Here is a 24,916-nt window from a genome sequence, read left to right on the forward strand (position 1 = left end):
AATAACTAAATTAATTAATTTACAATTTTTTTAACAAAATATCTTCCATGTCATTTTGTATATAATCTAGATGTAATACTTATTTTTAAATTTTTACTGGCACCATTGAAAGAAATAATATTAATACAATTAATTTCAGAAAAAAATGATTAGAAAATACTTAAGTATTTTCCTGAAATGCCAGGTGCGAAAGACTACTAATTCTGATCGATTCAGATGAAAGAAAACACGTTTCATATAAGCTTGTGATATTTACATAGATAATCGAGCAAACCAAAAGTTGGGCTCTTTATTTATATATAAACTTAAAACACAGATACTATATGATAAAACTAACTTCTTCAGCAGTAGGAGTAGAAGCCATCCCACAAAGCACCAATACTCCATCCACTCTCTATGGCAGCGTGTAGCCTGTAAAACACCAAGAAGAGAAACTCAGTCATTTTCAAGCAAACTTGTACAAATTATATTGAACAAAAGCTTATAATGGAGATGGGAAGAGGAGCATGTAAGATAACTAAGCACATATTTCTGGTAAGGAATAAAACGGCACTCTTATTTTTTTCTGTTTCTATGATATCCATAAGAACCATCACACTATGATATAGATATAATGAGAAATGTATGTATATGTGAATAAAGGAATGAAACTTCAATATTCTTACTTCCACACTTGTATCCAGAGTGTTTGAGTTGAAAGTTGCAGCGCTTTGGAATGGTGAGTGCGGCCTCTGGATTGAATGCCTTTTGAGATTCACCGAGCTTGATGAGAGCACAGAGACATGATGGATTGCTTGCCACTTCACGAGCTGCAGCACAACATTTGGAAGAAACAGAGGCCTCTGGATCTTGGCTTGCCTCCGCACAGGGTGCCATTTTCATTGCTGCAGCTTCCACTGGAGTGTTCCCACACTCCCCTGCACCCATTGCCATGTTTGCCATTACACCTACTGCAAATACCATGACAATCATGGATTTCAACACAGACTCCATTGCACTGATACTTCCTTTATCTAATTCGCCTTTCTAGTGTTTTCCTCTTGGATGTGTTGAATGTCTGAATTTGTGTGGGATGGTTTGAATGTTCGTGTGGGTTTTATAGGACTCTTGTGAGAGTGGGGGAAAATAGTGGACAAGAAAGTGGGCAGTCTTTGATTTGATTAGTTGCCACGAAAATTGTAGGCTTTTTGAGCACCCAACTTAGTGAAAGATGGGCATGGGAGGGATAGTGAAAGGGTGTAATTTAAAATTGTCGTTTTATTATAGTGGATGTTACAAGTGTTACTTGCTTTATTGGTCTTGTATAAATGTTAATAATCTGGGACAAATGCTGAGTTGCAGGGTGGCAGATTGATTACTGTTTCTAATCCAAAAACATGTCACTTACATTTTGGTTTTTAGTTAGTGTGTCACTAGTTTGTGTTGAGTGTGGCACTTATATTCTTTTATGCATTTCAAGTTCTGTGTGGGCTCCGCTATAATGACAACTCTGCAAATATATAAATTCTTGAGATCATGCAACTATCACGATGACGACATGGAGATTTCAGGTTTTTTCTTCCTATCCGTTGGTCAAAAAATGAAGCAGGTGACAAGGAAAGTTACTTCCAATTTCTAGTTAAGGGGTCCTTCTAGCTGGTTAGATAACAGTTATGTAACGGTAGGTTAATTTATTGCATGTTTATTTTGTTTTCATTTTTTCTTGTTTTTGGGGGGGCAGGGGACGAAGTTCTTATATAGATCTCAATTTTTCTAAGTGTGTCATGTATTTTTTTGGGCCCTAGTAGGTGAGTGGGCAAGGTTATTTCATTATCTAGCGTCATCATGTAACCAAATTTTGGAGTGACTGCAGGCGGTTGTGGCAAGTCGTGCATCATAGTGGCTTTCTTATTGATTTGTCTCGATGAAGGAGAAAGATACGATTATTTGCACGTGTCCAAGTATCTATGATGGATCAGACTCCTCAAATTATATATTTACAGCAAAGCCATTCATCCTTTAAAATGGGTCCTTCATCATTACTTGTACTGCCACCGCCACCCTTTTCACACCTACTTGTTCAATCTACTTTCCAACTTCCTGGCCTATAAATACCGGCACTTGAATGGAAACACCAAAACATTCGCTTCAATTTAGCAAGCTTCAAGTTAAAGTCTAAATTGGTTTTCATCAGAGAATTGTTGCTTAATCAGTGTCATCATAATGGCTCTTCCAAGGTCTCTCTTTCTTATGATATTGGTGGGACTGATAGTGGCTGTGTATGGAGATGGGGAGTGTGGAAACACTCCAGTGGAGAAGGCAGCCTTAGGAATGGCGCCATGTGCTCAGGCAGGACAAGACCAGAATGCCCCTGTTTCAGAAGGATGCTGTGATTCCATCAAGAAGCTCAGCACCAAAAAGGAGTGCCTCTGTGCTGTCATGCTCTCTAAAGTTGCACAGCAGGCCGGAATAAAACCTGAAATAGCCATCACCATCCCAAAGCGCTGCAACTTTCAGAACAGGCCTGTTGGCTACAAGTGCGGAGGTAATGCTGTTTCTTATTGTCGACTTGTTTATTCATGTTAACTTTGACTATTCTAAACTTCCTGTTAAGAATCAAGTCATATTATGTTCGAATAATAACAGAACGTTCTTGTTTTCCTGAACAGCCTACACTCTGCCTTGAACATAACATGGCTGTTTTGTAGAGAATAAACGGAGACAGAGGGATGATCATAGACCCCTTCTTAATAGCTACTTAGTGTAATGTTTCTACTCTATATTACTCTCTGTAATGTTTCTCCTCTATATTACTGATAAATAAAAAAGCTTCAGATTGCTTTGGTCTTCACAGCTACATTGCACATAATATACTGATAAGATTATACAATATGCACTAAGATTCTATTAATATGTATGAAATGTCTTTAAGACCATATTGAGCAGGCTAGCTAATTAAAGTAAGAATACAATTATATTTTCTTCAATTATTTCAAAAGAAAAAAAGTACAAAAGGTTTATTATTTTTTTTTATTGGATTAAGAAATTTAAAGTGTAAAGTAACTATAGTTATAGTTTAACATAAAAGTGTTAACATTATTAATATAACAGTAAGAACATGATATAATATCAAAATATCATGATATAATATTAGAATAATGAACTCTTACAACTACTATCAGACATATTTTAAAAAACACTAAAAGCCACATATAACTTCTTAATAGCAAGTGTAAAAGATAATATTCTCCCAATACCTATAGTTTATATTATAAAATAATAATCAAAAGACAAATAATCTTTCTTTGAGTGATATTTAGGGGCCAGCCTTAAACATCACACACTAAGGAAGAAATTAAGCTTGGAAAAGTAAGTCAAACTTTGACTATTTAACACTTTTACTCTAGGAATGAAGCCTTAATGTGTGATGTTTAAGCCATTCGATATTTAGGTTGACTGAATTAATGTAAACACAATTGATTTAGTTGATTTAATTTATTTGTTAATCTTAAAATATTATATAGAATTTTAAAGGTTGAATTTAATATAAAAGATCTAAATACCTTCATATTTCACAATGAAGATCTTTGTCTTCAGCTCAGTTGGAAAGGACCATCGAGACAATTTTTCTATACTTTCAATTGTATTAATCTATGTAATACTTATTTTATTATACATTAGTATAGGGAGTTATTAGGTAGGATTTTTCTAAAAATAATAATTTATTTAAAAAAATGTAATTGAAGAGTTCTGAAAATTGAATAAAGTGGGGGTTGATTTTTTTTGATGGGTAATAGGTCCAAAGGTCAATAATTAAAATGTTTAAATTACAAAACCCATTTCAATAGGACACCAAAGATAAGATATGGGCTAAGTATATTTGGTTTAGCCCTTACAATCTTTACATGAGAAAATAGACATATTAATATCCCAATAATGACTCCTCAATTTTTAAGCATGTTAACTCATTTTTTCTTTCTTTGCAGTTTCTATAATTCAAATTTTGACTAAGATTTATTGTTAGATAGTTAATGTATAATGAAATCATTGTATAGAGGTATAATATTATTTTATTTAAATATGCCCATCAATCAAAAGTATTAACATTTGTTAACAAAATAATATTCTAGAAGCAAAAGAAACATGCAATAGAATACAAAACTTCAATTATTGTGTAGAAGAAAATATCACATTGATCAATAACATTACTCAAGGTATGCAAAAGATTCTTTCCCTTTTCAAATGAAACCTAATAGGGATTAGTCCCAATTGGTCATCAATGCTTCCCAAGCTATCCAAAATATTGAATGTTATATTATGGAGGAGGAGTAATATCTAAATTAGATAACTCATCAAAGGGATTGTTTGGCTTCATGTATTTGAGATTGATGTTATCATATTCTCCCACAAACCAACTTGGTTTTCATTCATAAATTGATCAATCCAACCAAATGAGGGATGGTATCTAACATGGAGAATATGCATCAAGAAATCTACATTCCTCCTTATGATTGGTTTCAACTTTGTAAACCTCTTTTGATCCATAGTGAACACAATAGGAAACATGGGAACATTAATCTTGCCAATCAAATTTAAATTGTAGTTACAAGGTTTGGGGATCATCCATTCTTCATTGGTGTTAAAAAAAATCTTATTTAGATATCCTAGATAGAAACTCTTGAATAGTCTTCTACATAGAAGCTCTATTATGTATTTTTTAGCCTCCACAATATGCACCAACACTACAAACATTGTTGCAATAGTTGAGGAGCTATGTATTGCTCGATGTTAAAAATGAATTCCTTCCCCAAGATTAAAAAATTGCTCTAATAACCAAAAAAATGAGAGGACATTAGCATATATTTGATCATTATTCCAGTAATAGACCCATTAAAAGTGATTTGTGTAATAGGCCTACGAAGCTTAAATATCGTATCCATTCTTGGGCCTATTGAAAGACTGTCTAGTGCTTGATTATATAATATGAAATGTTGCTTGAGCAGATGGATAAGGACTAAAACTACTAAAGGTGTTTATAGTTATTCATCATCAGCCAAGATTTGTGACTCATTGATCCCTATTCTAGTACAATATAGGAAGACACTATACTCTAAAAGAAAGATAAGAAACACAATGATTAGAGTAAGAAAAAATAGAGAAAACTAAAAATACATGACAAAGCCTCATTACTTATGAATTAAGGATTTAGATACTTGGCCCGGAGGAGAGAAATTTGTCTTAGACAAGGAAGCATTCCCATTTTGTTGTATTCTAAAAACCTCTAGTACCATGACACGCTAGCAAAAGGGGAAAGTTTCTAATCAAAGAAATGATCAATAAAGCAATCCTTCTATGTAAGAGAAACATCTCCTAAATACCATCAGAAAACCATAGCTGGATTATTGTGTTATAAGACATCTATGTCTCTATAGGAGCCATTACAATATTGTCCTTGACAATATATCCATATTATTTAGTGGTTGTTTAGAGATCTTGAATAACCTAACGTAAGGAAAATAAACATAACCCAATCTGTCCAATTTAAAGTTATGTTCCATGAGAATCACCCAAGATCAAAAGAAAAAAAAGGATAAAGTACAGAGTACCTAAATTGAAATAGAACCATACAAACCTCAAATTAATAGACCATCATATCCCTATATGTAATAACATAAAATAAGGTGAATTCATTAATAAGAAGCCAAGTAGAAATTGTATCTAGGGATATTATTATGTTTGGGAACTTGACTCTCAAACATACAATATTTGAAGACACTGTTTGATGTTTCTAAAAAATAAGGGTAAAGAAACTAACACAAGTAACCATTCATCCAAACCCTAAATACAAAGATCCCCTAGGTTAAAGGGAATAAACTATCAATCAAGCATTCATCATCATCGCGACCAAACTCCACATCCTAGGATTCCTAAATTAGAAAAGAAAAAAGAAAGAAAGAAAAGGATTTTTAACTAGATTATAATGAAACCACTAAAAGGATAAATAGGCAACAAAAAGAAGAGTTTGCTTACTAATTTGAATGATAAGTTTCTTATTAGTGGTCTTAATTCAACAGTGTCACGTAGGATCTTGATTTAGAAATAACATATTTAATTTAATAATTTCCTAAAAGATGTTTAAACTATTAAGTCCACCTTTTTGCAAGGGTAAATGAAGTTCGATATGATGATGGTCAATTTCCATGGGCAAGTTTTAAATGTATTGCTCCAATATGAAAGAAAATAAAAAAAAGTGTCAATGTGAGGTGTCTATATTTTCCTTTTTAAAGCTTTTAAATTCACATCCCAAAATTATTAAATTCCAGAGTGATGAATTGAAAATACTGAATGGAAATAAAATTCTAGATTTAGCAAATACTGATCCAACTAATTGACAAAGTTCTTTGCTAAAGCGTACCTTATTGCCTTAAAAATCTTACTAGATATAATGCTTATTTTATACAACTACTATATTTAACACAATTACCTCATTTGTATTACTCTATAAGCCAAAGATCTACATATAAGGAATCTATCTTAGTTATCAAAAATAAAGTATGAATGCGATTTAACTACTGACCTCCTTTACATGAAGCAAATCCAAAGATAAATTGAATCCATCAGACCATTCACAACTACATATACCTTAGAAAAAGGAATCCTAATTAAACTAATCTCTAGAAGATGAAACATTGTTTCTTCGACACCCTCAAATTAAACTATTCCATTCTATAAGAAAAAATCAGTCCATACCTTATGAAAATTTAAAAAATGCTACCAGCTAAAATTACTGGAACCATGATCCACGATGAAATAACAAGAAGCATCTGACTTAATAAAGTATATTAGTATGGCTAGTTAAAGGTAAAGTATAAGGTGTCCAAAGTAAAGTATCAAAATGTACATAACCTTGGCTGGATTTTTAATATTACATACTTGACGAGATTTATATTTATCATTAAAATAGTGATACTAAGCCAAGCCTATGAAAAACAAAAAATTGGCATTGCTACAACTAATCTAGACTCCCTAAGTAAAATCCAATAAGAGAATTTCATCACCCAGAGAGCATCTACCAGTGAACTTTATGCACTTGAGCGACATATGACTATTAGTTCTTCGTCAATGTCTTCACCATAAACTGTATTTCCAAATCTCACTACTGCATAAACATCCTTGAATTCCTTTGGGTTTATAGATTTATTTAGCTTGGATAAAATGAATTTAAGTCATTATGATCATCTGCATTGGTGATTGGAAGGATCTCCATTTTTGCTTTCTTGAATAATGGATGTACTCACTAGTTATTCCTCTCCTAAATCGCATTACAACATCTCGGAAGGAACTTCACGTTAGACACTGTCCCTGGCCATGCACTATAAAATAAAATAGGGTCCCTAATTGTAAAAATATGATGTTTAGGGATTTTAGCCAATTTAAGACCGCTGACGGACCACTACAGCAGATTGATTACTGTTTCTCATCCAAAATAAGTCACTTACATTTGGTTTTTTAGTTATAGTGTGTCACTAGTTTGTGTTGAGTGTGTCACTTATATTCTTTTATGCATTTCAAGTTCTGTGTCGGCTCAGCTCTAATGACAACTCTGAGGCTGATCATATACCTTCTGTTAATAGCTACTTAATGGGTACTACTTAGTGTAATATTTCTACTCTATGTTACTGTTTGTACTGTTTCTCCTCTATATTACTGATAAATAAAAAAGCTTCAGATTACTTTGGCCTTTACAGCTAGATTGCACATAACGTGATAAGATTATGCTATATGCACTAAGATTCTGTTCATATGTATGAAATGTCTTCAAGACCATATTGAGCAGCCTGGCTAATTGAATTAAAAATACAATTACATTTTCTTCGATTATTTCAAAAGGAAAAAAGTACAGAAGGTTTATCATAGAAATTTTATAGAAATTTGAAGTGTAACAGCAGTTACAGTAACATAACGGTAGCAACATTATTAATCTAACAGCAAGAACATGATATAATATCAAAATATCATGATATAATATTAGAATAATGAACACTTACAGTTATTATCAAACATATATATTTTTAAAAACAGTAAAAGAGCTGCTCTACATATAAACTTCTTAATAGCAAGTGTAAAAGACACTAATAAAATATTTCTCCCAATATGTACAGATTATATTATAAAATAACAATCAAAAGAAAAACAATTTTCCAGGTTGACTAAACAAATATAAACATTTAATTGATTTAATTTATTTTAAATCACAATTGATTTAGTTGATTTAATTTCCAGGTTGACTAAACAAATATAAACATTTAGTTGATTTAATTTATTTTAAATCACAATTGATTTAGTTGATTTAATTTAACATTCAATTTTAAAGGTTAAACTTAATATAAAAGGTCTAAATACCTTCTTGTCTAAAATTATTAGGTTGTATCTGTCTAAAAAGAAAAAAATTATTATAAAAGATTTAAATTAAAGAGTTTTTAAGATTGAATAAAGTGGAGGTTTTTTTTTGGAGGGATGGATAATAGGTCCAAAGGCTAAGATTTATAATGTCTAAATCACAAAACTCGTCTCATTTAAGACACCAAAGATAAGAGATGTGATAAGCATCTTTGGTTTAGCCATTCGAATCTTTACATGAGAAAATAGACATATTAGTATGCCATCAATGACTTCTCAATGTTAAGCATGTTAACTCATTTTGTACTTCTTTGTAGTTCATGTAATTCAAATTTTGACTAAGATCTATTGTTAGATGGTTAATGTATAATGAAATCCTTGTATAGAGGTATTATATTGTTTTATTTAAATATGCCTATTAATTAGAAGTATTAAAATTTTCTAACAAAATAATATTCTAGAAGAAAAAGAAACATGCTTTTAAACTTCAATTATATAAAGCTTTTTAATAAATACAAAATTTCAATTATTGTGTAGAAGAAACAATCACAGTGATCAATAACATTACTCAAGACATACAAAAATTTCCTTCCCTTTGTTGAAAATATAAGAGGAGTAACTGAGAAGGGAGGCGTGAATTAGTTACCACAAAAAAAAATCCTAGATCCCTTAAATGTCAATATAAAACATAAACTTTACTTAAACTCTTGTTACTCAATTAACACATAGGCACTTGGTTAACTCTAACAATATGTTGTAACTTGGCAAGCACTGTAATAACGACTATTACTCGACAAATATTGAATATACAGAAATTAAGATGTTAAGTGTGATTAACTTTAATTAACTTAGTTGCATACACATAAAAGAAATAACATGAACACAAGTGACACCAAGATTTAACATGGAAACCCAATTTGGAAAAAATCACCAATTGCAACTAGTTATTATTTTTCACTCTTCTGAAGTGAGCCTAGTTAGAAGCCAACATTTTTAAAGATTACAAAACACATTCTTAGGTGTGACCTTGTTAGAGGATTTAATCACTATGTTAGGAGTGGTCTTGTTAGAGGTCTTTAGACACTTCAATATAGAAATGTCACCTTGTTAGAGGATTTACAAATAGCTATTAGGCTAACTTTGTTAAAAGATTTGATACACTGCTACTATGGTTATAGAGTAACAATGATATGACATGATTGTTGATGCAACTATATTTTTTATTTTAGATCTCAATTCTAGCTTGAATACTTTATCCTTCTTGATCAAATTAATCTTTGTTGCCCAACAAGAATATTCTGCTTATCCTTGCAATTCACTTTCTCTAAGCATCTTCTTATCTTGCACACATTCCCACACTCATTCAATCCTCAACTTGACCTTATATAATATGCATTGCCAAGTTGGCTTGAATACAACTTAGAATAATTAATATTCATCTCCTTAGTTGGCTAAAACTAACAAACAAATCCATAAGACTCAATATGCTAAAATAAAAAAATCAGGTTTGTTAGCCAACCTAACTTGGTAGACACTAACTCATAAATGATTTTGCTGTGTCAATCAAGTGAACTCGGTTAACACTGCATCTTCATAAACTTATTTTGGTAACCAAGTGAATTTCATTAACACTGGTTTCATGCCAAATTTCCTTGTTGACTGAGTGAGCTCAGTTAATACTCAACTTCTGTAAACTTCTCTTTGGAGCCTAAGTGAATTCGGTAGAAATTGTTTTCTAAACTTGGCAAACACTGGAATGCTTGACAGACATAGGAAACTATCTTCATCACCTGAGTGAGCTCGACATACATTGACTAGTAAAAATATGACATTTTTTGTAACATCAAAGACAATATACAATTGATCAATTTTTTTCAACACCCTTTTCAAATAAAACCTAATAGGGTTTAATCCCAATTGGTTATCAATATCTCTTAAGCTACCTCAAAGCTTGAATGTCATATTATGAAGAAGGGGTAACATCCAAATCAGACAACTTGTCAAAGGGATCATTTGGCTTAATGTTTTCAAGATTTATGTTGTCTACACCCCACCACAAACCAACTTGGTCTTCATTAATAATTTGATCAATCCAACCAAAGGAGGGAGGGTATCTAACATGGAGAATATGCATTCAGAAATTTACATTCCTCCTTATGATTTATTTCAGTTATCCTTAGGTCTTGATGTACCAATTCAACTTTTAATCACTTCAACTACTTTAGATCTAACTATTTAGTAGCTTAGTCTTTATAGTAAATAATCAACAACATAAAACTTGCAGTCCACTGTCCTAATAGTAAAAAAATTATAGAATATAAAACATTAACAATAAAACATCCATGCAAGTATTAGAGATAACTTTAAGAAATCCCCTCCCCAAAAAAATTATAAAATGTTGGTGAATCCATCATTTTTTTCCCTTGGCAATTTTTTTTCAATGTACAAAAACTTTAATTTTATTGGCTATTTTTTTCCAATGTAGAAGAATTTCATAAAATCAGGTCGATTAATTCATTTTTTTGGTAGAATACATAATTTAGGAAATTATTTTTCCTCTCGAATGGAAATAATATATAAATTATGAGGTGATATTTTCCCATTTGATGGAAAAAATATATAATGTACAAGGCAATTTTTCCCTTAGATAGAAAGGGTACATAATTAATGAGGCAATTTGCTTGCTTTTAATGCAAAAAAATTTAATGCATTGGTGAATGTTCTACAACTTGTTTCCAAAGCATGTGAAATAAGAAAATTAATTTCCTTTTGGCATTAAATGCATGCTTTATAAAACCAAGTTGCCAGTGAAAATAAGAATGTGTACTCAAAGCGCAAGGTTTTTTATAGATTAACAAGTGTAGTTGGGAAAGTTGACAAGCATGGGACTTCCTATTCAGGAACATCTAGCAGGACAAAAACCAAATCCTATAACTTACACCCAGGGTAGGTTGGGGTTGAAGAAGATCAATATGATATTAGTCGTAGCATGATGAATGTTGTGTGGATCTCTAGATAAATTATCCTAGGTATATCAGTGATCAACATGAACTGGAATAGGAGGTAGAAAGGGAGGAGTTGGACTAGACAATTCATAATTTGCGATGACAAAAGAGGTTCAATCCAAATGCTGCAACAATAGAATACATTGATAATTTATTGGCAATGTTTATAGCTATGCGGTGGGCACTTCATTAATTTTCTTGTTTTCCAAATTATTTTCTAAACTTTTTTTGATTTTTTTTTGTAAATTAGTTATTAGTTACCAAAGAGTTTGAAGCTTGTATGCACCCCTTCATTTTCTATAAGAAGGGGTACCAAGGCTCTTTGGGAGGTATTTAAAGGATATACAACATATAATAGGTATAATTATAAGTTATTGTATTCTATTGAATGATCATAGAACAAAATTTTGTATAGGCTCTTATAAGGTTATGCAACTATTTCAATTTTTTGGCTCGATTGTACTTAGAAAATTAATATAAATCCAAACTATTTTATACCTCATTGGATGATTGTTGATCAATGTATTTTTGCCTACCAAACTTTGTCTCAAAATGTCCTCCTTGTTTGGAAAAAGTATATATTAAAACATGTTACGTAACAACTGTCAAATGGCAATTAATAATAAATACAACATAGTGGAATTGTACCAAACAATGGTGTATTGATTGATGATTATATATCAATAGTGAAAGTTTTATTTTGCGTAAAATGCCTCAAATGAAACCTTGATCTAATTTTAATTTCCATAATGGTAGCAAATGTCCATCGTCCTTGCTACCACCTCCACTTGGTGCTTGCAGTGTGGGTTGACATTAATTAGATGTCCCATCATTGTCGATTACATTCCCTTTACCATCTTCTTTGCATACTTCACTTTTACTTTGATACTAAAGAAAAATTATAAACTATAATCCTGCATGTGGGAAATATTTCCAAAGATTTTCTACAAATAGAATTTAACTTTAAGGACTAAGGGACACAAAAGGTTATATGGATGTGATGTCAACTGACCTTATTAAGCTATTAGTATGCACTTTTCTTTGTCATTTGTCAATTTTTTTCAAAGTGACTATGGTAGTTTTTGGTAGTGATAATTTTCATCTAGTTTAGAAAAAAATTGTTTGGTTTAACTGAATTTCCCCTTGCCTTTGGTGTTGGTGGTACAAATTGTTTGGTTTCGATAAATTATTTGCAATGGACACTCCAATAATATTGAGGTGCAAATTGGAAGGAACAAAAAGGGCATTTCTTGTTGGAATGTTCAAATGGAAAGAGTACTTCTAAGGATGAGGGGGGGCGGGGGGGTGTGGTGAATCAGAAGTACCTAGTTTTTTTCTTTTAAACCCTTATTAACACATAACTAAAAGAAATGTACATGCATGTAAATATATAAGCAAACATGAAATGAAAGCATGCATCAACATGTAACACAAGAGATTTGGTAACCTAGAAACCCTTCAAGAATAAGAAGGTAAAATTGGGGTGGAGATGACACCCACAAAAATTACTACAACAATATGTTCAACCACTTTTGATGGTCTGCCCTGTTAAAGGCTTTACACTGTGTCAATAGTGACCTAGTTAGAAGATTTACAAACACTTGACATGACGTGTCACCTTGTTAAAGGATTTACAATAGGTTGTTAAACTCACCTAACACATAGGATTTTAATCATTTTCTCCAAAGGTTCTCCTACCTAGCTATTAACCTAACCTATCAATATAGGATTTCAGCATCTAATACAATGGTAAGAAAGTATTGGAACATTTGACCTGATAGTATGTAGTCTCTAACTACTAGATTTACGCACTTGATATGCTCTCTTCTAATCTTGATCCTATGCGATCTGATATCTGATCTTGTTCCTTGTCTCTTGTGCTGTTATGATCAACTGGATATGAAACTGTTGCTTTATTCCTCTATTTCTTTCCTTCTTCTCTTGAAATTTTGCTATAATCTCCCCATACAATGTTCTCATCCACCTTTGAAATGGGTTTTCAACCTCCTTTTAAAGATTTTCAAGACTTAGGTTTAGGTATGGATCTACAATCCACATTGAATCTCAAATTCTCGCTCATATCTTGCATTTTTCTCATTGGTTGCATGCATTCTCCATTTTTCTAATTGGCTACATGTAGATTGTATTGGGAATGTAAATGATTCACCCTTATCCTTTTTCCTTTTCAAAATCACCCTATTTCAGCTCCAAAAATACTTTACATCTTAGTTTGTGTAGGCACAAACTATTATGTTGATTCTGTATTACTCAGCACATATTATATTGTTGATGCTTGGCACTTGAGTATTCCTATATTGCTCAGCACATGTTACATTATTGGTTTTCTTGGCACCTATTATACTCTGTGTTGCTCGACACATGAGTCTTCATGAATCACTCTGTCTTGCTTGACATCTATTACTTGCTCGGCACCTAAAGTCACTCACCGCCTATTATGATTCTGACTTGGCAGCTACTATTATTCACTCTGCATTTATAGTGAACTCGACATATATGGTGAAATTCGTTAAGTGTGTTGACACTTGAATGTCAAGACCAATCTAACACCAACAATCTCCCCCTTTGACATGAGTGTCAAAAACACTTAACTATGCATTACTGAACTGATCTGATTGAGTACATTCTTTATTCTTACTTAGCATACATGCAGAATTTCAAAAATGTTCAAAATTTTGTGAGCAACATTATACCTTATGACTCCCGCTGAGTTGATTATGCCTAGTCCATCCTTCTTTACTAAAATTCTATGCTGATGTGCCTGATTCTCTCTGTCCTTTGTCCTATTCTTATTCCTTTTCTAGATCTATTTTCCACATGCTTTTCAAAATTTTGCATCTCCCCCTTACTTTTGTCTTATTACTTGTCTCCCCCTTTCTAGCTATCTACAAGCTTTCCACTTTATTCTCAAAATGAATGAAAGAATGTAATCAAAATTTGGTGTTCTTCATATATCTTCATATATCTTCCCCTAATGTATATATCTCCCCCTTTTTTGACACTGATGTCAAAGGGTCCTAAGGAGTAATACCATATTTAGCCAAAAATGTACTATTTACTTCCATTATTATTTTGAGAGTTGCATCCCAATTCTCCAGTGCAATGTCCAGTGATTTGTGTTGGATGGTCGTCTCTACAACAAGGTGTACAAGTCCATCAAGGGTGGAAAGATTTGGATCTTTCTTTAGGACTATTTCTACATACGCTTGCTCTTTATGGAGGACCTCTAAGTGTGGAGTTATGGAGGACTAGATTTGCATCAATTTTGCCTTTATGTTTGCCTCCTCTACTGTTAACACAACTAATTCCCTTTGTGTGTGAAGTCTCTATGCAAAATGCTTCTCACTCTGAGCTGAATCTCTAGGTAATTGCATGCTAGAGATTTTTAAGTTCCTTTCCAAGCTTATTATTCTTTGATTGATTTCTTGTGTGAAACTTGAAAAGTCACACAACTTCCTATACAATGAAAAAATGTTTCAAGAAAATTTTTGGCCTTATCTATTGTCTTGGCCAACTCTACCTGCTCAAGTGCAATTCCACTTGATATCTTCTCATTAACCTTTCCTTGAAACTTTCTTTCTAACCATTCCATTAATTTTACATTTGTATCATGGTCTTCATTAGTCACCTAATCAACTATATCTGATAGTTGTTCTACTATAGGCCTTGTTTCATCTGGTGATTGAAAGTCGAAGGCATCCATGAAGATGTCCTTTATCTCATTCAATGCTTGCCTATATTTGTATTCTCTTCTTAATACTTCTTGCCTTTTTCTCCTATCCAATGCACCTTGTGTTTCATTTATCTTTTCTATGGTGAGGGTGGTGGATTCATAGGAGGGAATGATGATCTCTTCATCAAGTTCAGGATCTCCATAGTGAAGTATCTTGGCTACCTTTTTGGAGCTTGAGCCTGGTGATTAAACTTGCATTGATATCATTTCAGTGCTTAGCTTCTAAAGAGTCTAAGTGAGAGTACCAATTTTTGGTAATTCCACCAATGTTTGGATTTAGTTTGCTCCTCATCTCTTGTCTCTTCCTTCTTTTCTTCTGATTTTTCTGTATCACTAACAATTGTTGGGGGTGAACCTATTGATTGTTCTTGTTTTAGTAGGATTTTAGTAGCAATGTATGTAAAAGGTTGTTCCTTTGGCTTCACCTTTTCTCTCTGTGGTTCTACTACTTCTTTTTGTAGTTCATCTACACTCACCAATATAGGGCTTGTACAAAACTGTGTCTGTAGGGTAGATTTTTGAAGGATCTTTGAGAGATCCTTTGTAGTTAAAGGATTGATGTTTTGACATGAAGTGTCAATAACATCCTTTATTTTTATGTTCTCTACAGGTGTGATGGTGGCATGAGGAGGGATAAGAGGTGGCATTTGTGTGTCTTGCACACTTTGTTCTTCCCATTCACCTAATACCTTCTCTTCTCCTTCAGTCATATTCTCTTTTTCATCCTCCTTATTAGCTTCCTCTTCTACTCTTCCTTCCTCACCTTTCTTTTCTTCTTCACTTTTCTTCTCCTCCCCTTTCTCTATTATTTCTTTTACTTCTTTTCCCTTTGCACTAGCCTCAGCCTTATATTCCTCATCAAATACATCATTAATTGACTTGTATATTGACTTCCACAATTTTGTGGATTTATTTACAACATCCTCTATCTTATTTTGAAGAATGCTAAATGCTCTATTCTTAGGAGAAAATTTCTTATTATGCCTTTTATTTGACCTTTAGTCAAGTTTGGCAGTAGTGGAGCTAGAGTTGATTCTCTTATCTCCTTTTCCATTTGAAAACAAAAATGTCATTTATTTATAACTGTCTTGTATAACTCCTTGGGCATTGTACTATCTAACTCTAGAGGTGTGTGTTTGTATTCAGCCATCATTGCATACACTAATTCCTCTATTTTATTTTTCTCTTCTTTATTGAACTTATTAAAGTCTACAGTCTTTAAACCATTCAATTTTTTTTTTCTAATATTTACACATAACTTATCAATGGTAGACTTTGTGGGATGACTTACCACTTTGAACTGGCTGATATCATCTGACTTTGTTCTTTCTTCATGTTAGGATAAAACCACAAATATAAATGAAAAACTACATGCAAATATAACCAATAACAAAAAATTATAGATCACACAAAAATGAACACAAGGCACCAAGATTTAACGTGGTTCACCCAATCCCTGGACTACATCCACGAAATAGCTAGTCCAATATTATTACGATCTAGTGAATACAACTTGATTACAATCTATAATCCCTTACAACTCAATACCACCTCAAGAACTAATTTTGCATCACAACATAATGAAAATACCTAACCCTAAACCCTTTTATATGAGTATTTTATGTCATTTTAGGGTTACAACATGTCGGCCATATGTTGGCCATATGTCAGCTACAATGTTGGCCAAGGCCCAATTTTTTTTTTTCCTGAACAGTCACCACAATCTATTAATCTCCCACCTAGGAACTGATCAGGCTCCACACTAAACAACAATCTCCCACTTGGAGACTGATCCTATAGTAATACTGCTAGCACATGGGGCTCCCAATAGATCAAACCAACCTGCACTCTACTATTCTTTTATGAATATTCAGTCTAGAAGACCAACCGAAGCTGAAGAGGAGCTCAACTTCTCCCTTATTACTACCTTTTTCAACATATCTACTAGATTTTCATTGGTATGTATCTTCTCTAGCTTTAACTATCCATCCTCCAAAATTGACCGAATGAAATGCTACCATAACTATATGTGTTTGGTCTTTGAATGCAGAGTTGAATTCTTTGCAAGATGAATGGCACTCTAACTATCTGTGAACAAATAATTATCCTTCTAATGATGTCCCAATTCTTACAAGAAGAATTGAATCCATATCATCTCCTTGGATACCTCTATAGTAGCAACATACTCTGCCTCTATAGTGGATAGAGCATTAATCTTTTGTAACCTAGAAACCTAGCTCACAGCTACCCCACCAACAGTAAAGACATAACCTGTAGTACTCTGCCTAGTATCAATATCCCTTGCCAAATTCAAGTCAATGAAGCCCTGTAAATTAGTAGTAGAGCCCCAAAAGTGTAAAAACTTATTGGATGTGCCTCTCAAATATTTGAGAATCCATTTGATTGCATTCCAATGCTCAATTCTTGGATGACTCATATACCTACTAACGACTCTCACTACATGTGTAATATCTGGCCTAGTGCATACCATAGCATATATCAAGCTTCCTACAACTGAAGCATAGGGTACCTTGGACATCTTATCCTCCTCTTCTTGTGTCTTGGGACACATCTCCTTAGTCAACTTCAAATGACCAAGTAAAGGTGTGCTGATAGCTTTACCATTCTCCATAGAGAAACGTTTCAACACCTTCTCAACATAATCAGCCTAAGATAGCATCAATGTTATGTTCTTCCTATCTCTGCAAATCTTCATACCAAGGATTTTTTTTTCTACCCCCAAATCCTTCATAGCAAATGCATAATTGGTAGTTTAGCCCCTTAATATGATCAATGTTAGACCCAACTACAAGCATATCATCAACATATAAGCACAAAATAATGTAGTTGTCATCATCCAACCTCTTAAAATAAACATAGTAATTTGAATGAGATCTATTATATCCATGCTCATGCATAAAACTATCAAATTTTAGATACCATTTTTGAGGTGCTTGCTTCAAGCCAAATAAACTTTTCTTCAATTTGCACACTAAGTTCTCCTTACCTTTGACCTCAAAACCCTATGGCTAAGCCATATATATTTCTTCATCTAAATCACCATGAAGGAAGGCTATTTTAACATCAAGCTACTCTAAATGAAAATCTTCAGTAGCCACAAGACTTAAAATAGTACGAATATAAGTCATTTTAACAACAAGAGAAAATATCTCATCAAAATCAATTCCCTTTTTCTGTGCAAATCCTTTTACAACTAACTTGGCTTTAAATCTTTTCGTACCTCCTTCCTCTTCTTTCAACCTGTAAACCCACTTATTCTTTAAAGCTCTTTTACCTGTAGGTAACTTGCACAAATCCCATGTCTTATTCTTTAGAAAAGAGTCCCTTTCATCTTTCATTGCAGATTCCCACTGAATCTTAGTATCCACCTACACAGCTTCATCATAACTTTCAGGTTCACCAGAATTAGTAAGTAAAATAGAATACAAAGAGGGAGAAAATCTTTGTGGAGGTCTAATTTTCCTTGTTGACTGTCTAACATTCACCGGTGTGTGTGGTATTTTTTGTTGTGGTTGTTGCACATCATGAGGAATGGATGAAACATTAGCTTTTGGAGTATCATCCAAAACTACATAATCATCTTGTTTCTTCTCATGTTGCTGCAATAGATCTTTGTACAACACTTTCTCATTGAATATGACATCCTAGCTTCTTACAATTTTATGATTTTCAAAAGCCCAAAGCCTATAAACCAAATTCATTAATGCCATATCCATCAAAGACACATTTCTTTGATTTAGCTTCTAGCTTGGTTCTATTTTTAGAGTCTATATGAGAAAAAGCTTCACAACTGAAGGTCTTGAGAAAAGAATAACTCACCTTCTTACCAATCCATGCCTTCTCTAGAACATCACATCCAAAAGGAGTAGAGGGACCTCTATTAATCAAATATACAATAGTATTGATAGCCTCTGCCCACATGTGTAAGGGAAACCCAACATGCAACCTCATGCTCCTTGCGCACTCCATTATAGTCTTGTTCATGTGTTCAGCCACTCCATTTTCTTGTGGAGTTCTTGGAACAATTTTCTATCTACAAATACCGTGAGTGGAGCAATAATCTTCAAATTCATGACTGCAATACTCATCACCATTATCAGATCTAAGACATTTTAATTTCTTACCAGTCTCATTTTCAACCAAGCATTTCCAATTCTTAAAAGTTTGAAATACATCATATTTCTATCTAAGGAAATAAACCCATACTTTTCTAGTTGCATCATCAATAAATGTAACATAATAATGAGAGCCAGCAAGGGAAGATACCTGAGCCAGTCCCCATATATATGTATGCACAAGGTCTAATTTCTCCTTTTTGTTTTCCTTCCTAGTCTTTACAAAACTCACTCTCTTTTGTTTTTCATACACACAACTGTCACATAAATCCATATTAACACATTTCAGACCTGGTAAAACTTTCTTTGAATGAATTAATTTCATACCTTTCTCACTCATGTGCCCAAGTCTATTGTGCCACAGTGTTGTGTCAGAATCTACAATAGCTATGTGTTCTCCCTACTCAACTGTAGCAATTGTTCTTGAGCATTCATTTTTCTTTGAAACAATTAAATTGGAAGGAACAATATGACCTGTACAAAGATATAAGGTGCCTACTTTCATACCTTCTACTACTACAAGGGAACCTTTTGAAACCTTCCAATTTTTATCATTAAAAGTAAGTACACAACCCTCATCACTGAGTTGCCCCGCTGAAATTAACTTCCTACTTAGCCTTGGAACATGTCTTACCTCATGTAGTAGCCAATGATTCCCATTCTACAACTTAATCTTAATTTTCCCTTTCCAACAATTTGACAGGGTTCATTATCCCCCAAATAAACAAGCCCAAAATCCCCTTGGACATAATCAATGAAATAACCTCTATGAGGTGTAGCATGAAATGAAGCACCAAAATCTAATACCCATGAATCATCAACACTTTCTAAAGACAGAAGCAAAGCATCCCCTTCAGATTTGTTACTTATCACATCTGCCTCCTTGTCTCCATCTGATTTATCTCCTTCATTTTTCTTTCGATTCCAACAATCTTTCTTTTTTTGCCCTGGTTTCCCACAGTACCAACAGTCATTCAATCCTCTCGATTGAGACCTCCTCCCCTTTGACTTTCCTCTTGATTTCCCATGATTTACAAAATTACTTCCTCTCTCATTCATTCTACCCCTACTTTGTGCATTCAAAGCACTTCCTAATGTAGATCCACCTAAGGTTTTCCTACAAGTTTCTTCACTTAAAATAACACCGATCACATCATAATATTTTAGAGTACTAGATCCAAGAACATAATTACTCACAACCATTACCAAGCCATTCCAGCTTTCAGGCAAAGAACACAAAATCAAGAGAGCCCTAATTTCTTCTTCAAAATTGATACCCACAAAAGATAACTAACTAGTAATAGTATTAAACTCATTTAAATGATCTGTAATAGGTCCACCTTCTACCATTTTCATATTAAATAAACGCTTCATGGGAAATACCTTGTTTGAAGCGGAGGGCTTTTCATATAGTGTTGTTAAGGTTTTCATCAATTCTTCTGTCATCTTTTCTTTTGTAATATTAAATGCCACTAATGGTGCTAGGCATAATCGAGTGCTTTCAAGTGCCTTTCTATCCAAAAGATCCCATTCATCATCTGACATAGTTCCCTGATTTTTGGCTTTGCTTTCTAATAGCTTCCATAAATTCTTTTGATATAGATAGTTTTCCATTTACATCTTCCATAACTAGAAGTTCTACCCATTAAACCTATCAACCCTTAGCTTACCCTCATCTTCCATTACTCCCACTCAACCATGAGACTCCCACTTCACCGTGAGACTTTCCTATAGAGGATAACTAAAAGACAACCTCAATCTGATACCACTTGTTATGATAAAACCACAGACAGAAATAAAAAACTACATGCAAATATAACCAATAACAAAAAATAATAGATCACACATTAAATGAACATAAGGCACCAAGATTTAATGTGGTTCTCCCAATCCCTAGGCAACGTCCACCAAATAGCCAGTCTGATATTATTATAATCCAGGGAATACAACCTGATTATAATTCGTAAGCCCTTAGAGCTCAATACCACCACAAAAACTAATTTTGCATCACAAAATAATTAAAATACCTAACCCTAGACCCTTTTATACAAGTATTTTATGTCATTTTAGGGTTACAACATGTTGTCCATATGTCGGCCATATGTTAGCTACAACATCAGCCACAGTCCAAATTTTCTTTTTGGGGTGATGCCTCGAACCCCAAAGAATTTATGAAGTATGTATAGTACTTTCCTAATTAGTCACCACAATCTAACACTTCATCTGTGTTAGGCTAGGCAACATATCTCCTTTTTTTCCTTAGTTCTTCATCGGTCTACATTGTGGCTTTCTTCTTCTCTTTGGCTTCATCCTTTGCCTTTTGAGTTGTAGCCCTAGTGGTAGCCCTTGTAGTTGGCTTCTTTTCTTTGACTTCAATGGGATTAGTCCCTTTCTTTGCCTTGGGTAGGGGTGCAGGCTAAGTTTTGGCTTTCCTTTTGGTGGCTTTGGCTTTAGTGGGTGCTTCCTTGGCTTCTTCTTCCTTAGCACCTTCTTCCTTGTCCTCTTCTAGGCCATGTGTCAATTCTTCTAGCTCTTGCCCTTGCTCACCTTCTTCCTCACTGTCACCTTCAACTTCTTCTACCTCTTCTTCATCTACTTCACCTTCAATATCAGCCCCAAATGTCTTCTTTATTTTTCTTATCATTTTATCTTTCTTCCTTACTGCACAGGTTGTCTTTAAATTTGTCACCGCCCTAGATTTGACAATATCATAAGTTCCAAAATGAGGAGCATCCTTGTCAATTTCTTCTGCAAGTAAAGTAGTAATTGTAGCTGAAGCTTGGTCTACATCAACCTCTTATCCAAGTGGCCTAAGCCATCTTACTCTAGGTACCATGGCTTGGATGTAGGTATAATCTATGTCAACCAAGAAACAAATGTTATTTACATGCTACTCAACCAGTGATACTGGTATTCTCATCCTTTGTTTCATGGACTTCTTGAAGTCCTCAAAGTAACTTGTCATTTGAACATCAAAATTGTTTCCCATTTGCTCAATAAATTCATTGATTTGTGTGAGAATTGTCTTGTTTGGATCCCATCTAACCTTTCAAACTGATGGAAATTCCTTCATAACATAGAAAAATATGCAGACCAACACTGATCCAAATTTTCACTAAGCTCCATCATATTTCCTTATGGCTCCCTAATTTTCATAATTTTTTGTAGCATAACCTTTGCCAGATCATAAGTGTGATCCTTCTATACAAGTTTATATGCTACATCTACTGCTGTACATGGCATGTTGTTCAATCTGCTTGATTGATAGAATTTATGAGATATGACTCTTACAATGAAATCAAGTAGGGGATCAGTGATGGTATCTATGGTCATTCCTCTATTATTCCATTTGGCTCTAGTGTTCTTCTCTATGGCCTCCTTTTTTTCACTTCTCAAGGTCTTGGGCCGATCTAGGGTTGGGAAACTAGTAACCCTATGAACAATTTTCTTCATGACCTTCACTGGCCCTATTTCTAACCAAAATGATCCATCATGAATTCAGCTTAACACTATATGAATTCATTCAGCCTTAAATACAATGGGGAAAACTAGGGATTTAGTTAAACCCTTCTTCTCAAAAATTTGAAACTCATCCTTCAATATACCCTTGTCACACAGCTTATCAAAGGCATTGAAAATTTCTAAGTCACCTATGGCTGCAATCTTATAGTTGTTACATTTCCTGACATCTTGGACCATTACTACCTTGTCTAGAATGACTAACAAAGCACTAGCTGGGTCATTTTTGTAGGCAACTTCAGGTATTGGCCTAAATTTGGGTTGTTTAACTTCATTACTAACAAGTTCCTTTCCCCTTGTGGTTTTAGACCCAGATGCCATCTTGACCTAAATAAACTTTCAAATACTGCATAGCTTGGCACTTGATGAAACACATTTAAATCAAAGAGTTCAGTTTGGATTGTTGTTGGAATGAGTTGCAAATTGTTGTAGAATCATTGTTTGGTCACCTCTTCACTCTTCTCATTTTTTCTTTGTGTTTGGATGGCTTGACAATAAGTGATTTTCAACTTTATTATGTTCAAAACCTAGCATTTATTGCGTAGTGCTTACAACTGTACACTTGGCACTTGAAGGGTTCATTTCAACTTGGTTCCCATTGTGATTCATTTACTTAGCTTCCACTACCATATCTCATTCAACATCAACTAGACTTTCTAGCTCAGCATATATTGGAGTTTCACTCGACATCCAAAGGTAGCTCGACTTCTTCTATAAACTTTTAATTTTTAAGTTGACATCTTTTCTCATGCACATTTGTTCTTAGCAGCATTTCTTTGTTCTTTTGGACTGATGTATGATATATCCTTATATATATTAGTCCCATATACCTTTCTTCTTCTCAATTAGATGAAGTGTTGACCTCTTGAGTGAAGTGATCCCTCCATTAGGTGTACTTGATCCATCTCTTTTTTGCCATGTCTTTTTCATTTTTGTCCTGATGTGTTCCACATCAACTTTTTCTTTACCTTTGTTGACTTCTAGCTTGGGTGCCTTGGTCTTTGTTGGGAAATTCCTACTGACATGTCCTATCTTCAAGCAACTAAAACATGTGTTTTGGCTTAACCATCTACTGTAATTTTCCTTGAAGTGTGTTCTTATGAAATTCTGAGGAACATGACCATATTCCTAATAGTAGTGACAACTTTGCCTAGTATTGTAATCCCAATTGTAGTGGTGTTCATAATTGTATGTCCTTGCAGGCTGGATGGTTGCTAACATAGGGTTTGATCTGCACTCAAAAGTCGTATGTCCATACTTTTTGCAATTTTTATTGTGACAATAACCTTTGTTTTTGGAAAAAGAGGGGTAAAAATTTATTAAGACAGAAATGAATACAACAAGGAGAGCTCAACAAGGAGCTCGATCTTGAGCAACAAGATCATCAAATTCTTGCACCATCTCAAAGGAAAGTTGCCTCCTATCCATAATATTCCAACCCAGATCATGACTAGAAGCCCATTTGGCTAACCTTTGTTTTCAGATGTGTCATGTTGATTGGTCTTTCTACTCCTGCAAACATTAGTAGTGTGCCCCTTTTTATTACAGAAATGACAAGTGGGTTTTTTGTTCTTACCTTTGTTGTTCCTTTCTACTGCAGTCTCAGATGATTCTCCTTGTTTAGTGCTGGTGTAACCAAGTCTTGAAGTATCATTATTAGCCCTTGGTGATTTCAATAATTGTTCAAAGTACTTGATAGCCTCATTTGGTTTGTTGTAGCTTTCTGCTATCTCCTTTTATCTCTTTAATTCATTCTGCAATTGTTCATTCTGTATTTTCAAGGTGGAAATCTCAATGTCCTTCATGTTTAGCTCATGATGGGCATTCATCATCTAGCTTAAGGTGTCTAGCTGCATGTTTAAGATCTTTTCAAACTTAATTGTCTTCTCCTCTAGTCTATTGGTGAGATTTCTCTTATCATCTTCAAGCATCGCTCTATCCTCAATTGCTCTCTTCTTTTGTTCATTTATTTCACATGACATTATGGCTTGTGTTCTTGTTCCATTTTAAGAGATCTCATATCTTCTACTTGAGCTCTATTTTTCTCATCAATTCTGCTATTGCTGCATTAAATTCCTTGGAATCTCCATTGGTAAATACTTGCGTGGTCTCAATCTCCTTGTAGT

At 33.7% G+C, this 24,916-nt stretch overlaps 2 protein-coding genes across 2 annotated transcripts; one reads left to right on the top strand and one right to left on the bottom strand.

Moving 5' to 3' along the window:
- Nucleotides 1–211: 211 nt before the first annotated feature.
- Nucleotides 212–1,069, bottom strand: LOC149544648 (uncharacterized). The gene is made up of 2 exons (XM_089796422.1): nt 666–1,069; nt 212–411 (listed from the first exon to the last, which is right to left on the bottom strand). The coding sequence occupies exons 1-2, from the start codon at nt 991–993 to the stop codon at nt 395–397; spliced, it is 345 nt and encodes a 114-aa protein (XP_089652548.1). The 5' UTR covers nt 994–1,069; the 3' UTR covers nt 212–394.
- Nucleotides 1,070–2,115: 1,046 nt separating this feature from the next.
- Nucleotides 2,116–2,830, top strand: LOC149544649 (uncharacterized). The gene is made up of 2 exons (XM_089796423.1): nt 2,116–2,524; nt 2,649–2,830. The coding sequence occupies exons 1-2, from the start codon at nt 2,203–2,205 to the stop codon at nt 2,663–2,665; spliced, it is 339 nt and encodes a 112-aa protein (XP_089652549.1). The 5' UTR covers nt 2,116–2,202; the 3' UTR covers nt 2,666–2,830.
- The last annotated feature ends 22,086 nt before the right edge of the window (nt 2,831–24,916 follow it).

The sequence above is a fragment of the Cupressus sempervirens genome, chromosome 8 (assembly GCF_028749045.1).
Source record: "Cupressus sempervirens isolate cs-2001-9-10 chromosome 8, ASM2874904v1, whole genome shotgun sequence".
Taxonomy (NCBI): domain Eukaryota; kingdom Viridiplantae; phylum Streptophyta; class Pinopsida; order Cupressales; family Cupressaceae; genus Cupressus; species Cupressus sempervirens.